General features: G+C 33.8%; 1 protein-coding gene across 3 annotated transcripts; it reads left to right on the forward strand.

Moving 5' to 3' along the window:
* The first annotated feature begins 2,039 nt into the window (after positions 1-2,039).
* LOC108986557 (UPF0725 protein At4g28920-like) lies at positions 2,040-5,345 on the forward strand. Of its 3 annotated transcripts, XR_004801325.1 has the most exons (6): positions 2,040-2,343; positions 2,453-2,584; positions 2,687-2,888; positions 3,180-3,471; positions 4,207-4,257; positions 5,087-5,136. XR_004801325.1 is itself a non-coding variant. In XM_018959201.2 (5 exons), exons 1-5 carry the CDS (start codon positions 2,161-2,163, stop codon positions 5,104-5,106), a joined length of 588 nt encoding a protein of 195 aa, XP_018814746.2. In that variant the 5' UTR covers positions 2,040-2,160; the 3' UTR covers positions 5,107-5,345. The 3 variants fall into 3 exon arrangements, 2 of the variants coding, with proteins under 2 accessions (XP_018814746.2, XP_018814752.2); XM_018959201.2 differs by lacking the exon at positions 3,180-3,471 and having other exon boundaries at positions 5,087-5,345; XM_018959207.2 differs by lacking the exons at positions 3,180-3,471; positions 4,207-4,257 and having other exon boundaries at positions 5,087-5,345.
* The last annotated feature ends 396 nt before the right edge of the window (positions 5,346-5,741 follow it).

A 5,741-nucleotide genomic window follows, 5' to 3' on the forward strand; every position in this document is an offset into this window, starting at 1 on the left:
TAATTACATAAAATTAATTAATGAATTTGTATATATGATATATATATATTTTTTTATATTTTGAGTTTCGTACCGAGAGTAATATTATACATTTAAATGTATAAATGTGGTGCTTGAATATGTTCTAACTAAATATATTCCGTTCGAACGGTTTAAAAACCTTCCCGCCAGGTTTTGCCATCAAATATTTTCCGTTTGAACACAACAAATTATCGTTCGAACGGTTGTGAACTTTTCCCGTCATAATAAATTACTCTTCCGCCAAGATTTTACTGTTTGAACGTATTTTTTACCATTTTAACGGAAAAAAATTTTTGAGACGATTTAATTTATCATAGAAAATACTGTTCAAACAGTTATTTGACCGTTCAAATGATTTTATAAAGTCATCAATTTTTTAAAAAATGACTTTTAGGGAGGAAATTCTTTTCGTCCCAAAAGTTCAAATTTGTTGTAGTGAACAGACTTTTCTTCCAATCCAAATGCAATGAATGTGAGCCATCAAGATAGCATTAAGATCATAATCGACTTCCTCAACAAAATCACACCAGAGAGAGAATTTCTACCAAGCTCCCATTCCACAATTAATGTGATAAAAGCTTAGGTCAGAAGTATATATTCCGTCAAGAAAATGATCATCCAGAAATATCTGGTTTGTGTTATTCATTGTGAATGTCTATGAAAATTTTATAAAAAAGTATTTGATAAAATTAAATACTCCCATAAATGTTTAAAAGAGTCATGCTTGGAATGTATTTGATATTAATGTGTGATGGGAGCATGTTACTACTTTTGTTCATCAAGCCTTATGGTTTGATAAGACTTCACTGTAATATGTTATAATGAAAGTTTGTCTGTTTATCAAAAAAAAAAAAAGAAGTCTTAGCTATCAAAATTAAGGTTGTATTTGGATGTTGAACTGAGTTGAGATGAGTTGAGATAGGTTTAGGAACCAAACGAAGCATAAATGCTCCAAATTGAGATAATAAAATATTGTTAAAAAAATACTATATTTATTTTATTTAAAAATTATTTATAAGTGTAAAAGTAATACATTTTTAGATCCAAATTATAAATTTAAATTTTGTAAATATAACTATAATTTAAAAACTATATAATTTTTAAATTTGCTAGTGCATATTTTGTATAAAATTGTAGTGTATTAGTTTTTAAACTATATAATTTTTAAATTTGACAATGTATATTTTGTGAACAAGTCTAACAAATTGTAATATATATTTATATATACACAATTTGTAAAATATAAATATATATTTATGTTTATATATATGTATATAATATATATATATATAAATGGGGGGGTTCCCCACCCGCTAGGAGCGTTAGATGAGGGGCAGGGGGCCCCGCCCACAAATGGGCGGAGCGGGATTGCCCGCCTCGCCATGCGGGGGCAGGGCCCCGCTGCCCACCCCTAGGAAGCATTTGAGTTGCACGAAGCTTTGGGTTCGGTTAAGGAAATTGGACTCCCCGGTTCTTCTCTCTGGAATCCCCGGCGCGAGCCACGACATTCTTGGACTCCACGTCCTTCACCCTGATCCACGGCATTATATAATTACTAATTCATGCATATGGACCTCAATTATACAGCCAATTCATATTGTTTCGTGACTGATTATATCACTTATTATATAATAATAATTTAATTATATATTATTTGAGATATATTATTGGTGATTTTGAATTACCTTTTTATAAAATTCATATTTTTTTTACACATTTTAATGGATAATATGTGAGAAAAATTTAAGTTTTTTTTTATTCTTTTTCTCACATAATTTTTTAACACTTTTAAATATTATTAAAAAAGAAACTTATAATATTATTAAACAACACTTTTTTAATTACTAAATAAACAAAAATTAAAAAAAAAACAAATGGAGCGAGAAACTCAAGCGGAATCTCTATCATTTTCATATTTTAATTTTTTAAAGATGTTTGATTTATTTTTTCTTTTGTTTTTTTTGTTTTTGAACATTATTTTTTCTTTTGTTAACGGTGACGCCTGATGGAAAGAAAAATTAATGCGGAGAGTCATTCCCGTGCTTGCTTAGGTCATTGAGGCGAGGGAGAGTGCGATAGCGGCAGCGGCTAGGTTTGTCTTCCTGTTTCTCCAGTTGTTGGGTTATCGCTTGAAGAGCAATGGAGACGGACGAAATGGGTCTTGTGGAATTGTTTGGTTACGACAAGCTGGAAAGAGAATTAATCCTCAGACAAAACAATTATTCTTCACCTTCGACGCTATTTGACGCGATAAATGATGACCGTGATGAGATGACACCAGAGGAAGAGTACTCCTACAGCGAACAAGTTTTGAAGAGTGACGTGAGTCTGACTATATTTTATCCGATCTTCTATTATCATTGTCTGCGCCTACTCCAGCTTTAATTTTTTGCTTAATTCCTCCATCTTTTCGTGTCATTTGTTTGTTTAGGGCTTTGATGTTTCTGACATCCCTGGCGTCAGTTGTTTCCACCAAATTCAACCGTGCAACATAGCCTACGATTATGATATGTATAGACGGTATTCGCAGCTCGCAATCGATGAATACAATCGTCGGTTCAAGGTTTCTTTTCTAATCATCATCATCATTATAAAAATTATTATCAGCATCATCTTTTTAAACAGAAACTTGTGAAAATTCGTGATGACTTTGGTTGGTGTGTAGGATGCCAATGCAGAGTTGGAGTTTGTTAAGGTCTTGATGGTAATGGGTCAGGCTGCGAACGGAATCAGGTATTATATAACCTTCATGGCCAAGGATCTTGGCAATGGAGGTGAGATTAAGACGTATCAAGCTGTGGTATTAGATGGGATAGGCTCTAAGACAGCGAAATCCTTTAGGCTAAAGCCCCCCGAGGATGAGCGAGGTAAAGCAAATTGATTCTTGAAAGCTTTGAGCCGCTGTTATGGCATTGTTGTTTTCATATTTCTAATTAATTCATTGGTAGATAGATGAATCTGTTAATTATATTATACATATATTTAGCTGACCTTCCATGAGACTATAACAAATATCCCATCTAATTGGACTAGGCTACTGGATCCTCTTATGCCAGTCATAAATCTTAGGGCCATGATTGGTTATGATCTCTGAGGAGATTGATATACTATATTACAGTGGTAGCTCAATGGAGCTACTCATTTTTTCGTGTTTTCAGAAAATCAAAGACTCGTTAGGATGAAATTGATACTCATGCGCAATCTCCATGATATTCAAGTGATGGGTAAGAAAGATTCTTATCTGACAATATGACAGCAATAAAAAATGAGGTTGTTCACATTGTCAAGGAGATTACACTCGTGGATGAGATGAGCTGGATGTGTAGGAAGAGCAGGGCTTCATAGTGATGTGGCCAGAGCACTTTGGTACTCAATTTTCAAATGTCTTCGGATAGTTTGGGTTAGGCCCTTGGGAAGGGTGGAGCTTATGGCATGCTGAAAGGGAAAATGGTAATCTTTGTCGCCTAGATGTGTGGTGAATGATTCCATTATGCTGAAGTGTCTCTAAGTTCGGACAGTGGGATATGATAACCTTAGCTTTACTGCTTGTAGATTTAATGCCACCTGTGTACAGGGCCGCACCTTTAATAACATCTCTATTATCCATTAAAAAAAAATCAAAGACATCGTATTGCTTCCACTCTGAAATATACACAATATCCCTCCCTAATCCTCCACTGCCACTGTACTAATTCATAGCTACCTTCTCATTCTACTAGATATTTATCCAACTCCTCATTTGAGCTTCTTGTCCTGTAATCCTCTTGTTCTCATTCCACAAACTATCGATCTTTTCTAGCCATTATCTCTAGCCTATTTTCTGTCAATTTATTCAGAAACTTTTGTTATGGAAATGAGATGGAGCCTGTCCTGGAAGTCAATAGAGTAACATTTTGTAATCTTAACCAGAGATTTTGTTGGGCATTAAACTCTGATTGCTATTACAAAGTGTAGGGCTTTAAACTTTTGGATTAATATATATTAGAAAGTGTCCGGTGTGTATAAAATAGGAGATTGGTTACCAGAACTCTAATTTTTTGTTTAGCATTGTTCTGTTGTTGTGTCGACTTCAAGACTTTGCAATTTAAGAAAGCTATACAGATTTTTGGTGTTGAGTTTGATTTTGATGAGTAATATTTAGTGTTGATTTTTATTTATTCTTTATCTTTGTATTATTTCATGTAGATTCTGGCAGTCATGGGAGACACTGGTTTTGGGAAAATCACCTTTGCAATGGTTAGTTAGTATTTTTATATTATATCACGGAAGCACGATTTGTTTTCTCAAATGCTAGTAATGATTTTCAGTAATTGACTATTGTGACTATTGTGACTATTGCTTCTTATGCTGGGTGCAATGATATGCAATATTGAAAGCCTTTGTTGATAATTTATGTTGGGTTAAATTTTAAAGATACACTAGATTACTGTCCTATTATCCTTTGTTGCTCAAATCAGTGCTGGGTGTCTCTTTCATTCTCAACTCTTTCTTTCCCATCTTCTAGAGATAGGTATCCATTATTTTGTACCCTTCATGTCTATCTTTTTCTATCTTTATTTCATTTTACGCCTATTTGTACTCAGTTAGATTATAACTGGGGAGAGAAGATCGGATGTGTTGGGCCCCCCCTCCAAGAAAGTAACATCTGAAGTGAAATAAATTTATCGTAGCTTGACTTCTCGCGATAAGTCTCATGTCCCACAGAAGATTACTTGGAGTCCTGCGTTGGGTGAAATTCTTACTTAAGATAATTTAAGGAGGTGATGGACGAATGTGATAAATTGGCGCTTTATGTGTGGGAGGAATGGGGAAACAATGACTCATTTGATACCGCTTGTCGAGAGGTTGTGCAGCCCCGGAATTACTCCGGACTTTGTTCCTGGACACTCAGTGCCAATAAAATAAACATAAATATTATTAGAATAGTTGGAAGATGTTAGTCTCAAACCTCCTGATTTCACAACTTTAATAGATTTTTTTTTTTCTTTTTTGTCAGGAGCATTTTGGTGGTAATTCCATATGCATGGTTTTATGCAGACCACTGACCTTTTTTCGTTTCCTTCAGGTGAAACATGTTGTATTTGAAGATCTTTCAAGAGGTGAAATGCGGATGGAGTTTAACAATGCTGTTGGAATTAGGAAACATGAATTATACAAGTTAAATGGAAAGATGCTTATTTAATTTTGTTTGCGAAACTCCTTTGCTTCAAGCCTACAATGGTACCTTGGTCAAGTGAGATTATGCAGCGTGCTTTTGTCAATGTGAATTGGGTGGCTTTTTTTATTTTCCTTGTGTGGGAGAGGGAACTTCACTAAAAAAAACAAAAAACATAATTAGTAAAGCTTTTTGTGCCTTCTCTCTTTTTACTATTCTCTCTCTCTCTCTCTCTCTCTTTTATGCATTTAATTTACTTAATAAAAAATTGAGAGATAATGCCACTTCTATAGAAGTAATGTTACAAAATAACTTGACATATGTTAAAATTGTGCAATTTGAAATTTCACAAAGTCGATGATAATTCGTGGACAGATTGTTATATAGGCTTATGGTAGAGCTATTTGACAATATAACCGTTTATCACCTTTAGGGATGCATCCAATCTAGAGCTATTTTTAGCCATTCTAATCTTTTCAATATTCCCATATAGAAAATTATTGTATCATAAATGTCGACAATTGTATGAAATTTTGACTTAAATTATCTCATATATAAAATACAT

This window comes from Juglans regia, chromosome 4 (genome assembly GCF_001411555.2).
Source record: "Juglans regia cultivar Chandler chromosome 4, Walnut 2.0, whole genome shotgun sequence".
Classification (NCBI taxonomy): domain Eukaryota; kingdom Viridiplantae; phylum Streptophyta; class Magnoliopsida; order Fagales; family Juglandaceae; genus Juglans; species Juglans regia.

Bases quoted from the DNA above. Each gene is read 5' to 3' on its own strand.
- LOC108986557 (XM_018959201.2), top strand. From the start codon at position 2,161: ATGGAGACGGACGAAATGGGTCTTGTGGAATTGTTTGGTTACGACAAG. The intron at 2,889-4,206 runs GTAAAGCAAATT...TATTTCATGTAG, and splicing joins GCCCCCCGAGGATGAGCGAG to ATTCTGGCAGTCATGGGAGA. The intron at 4,258-5,086 runs GTTAGTTAGTAT...CGTTTCCTTCAG, and splicing joins GGAAAATCACCTTTGCAATG to GTGAAACATGTTGTATTTGA.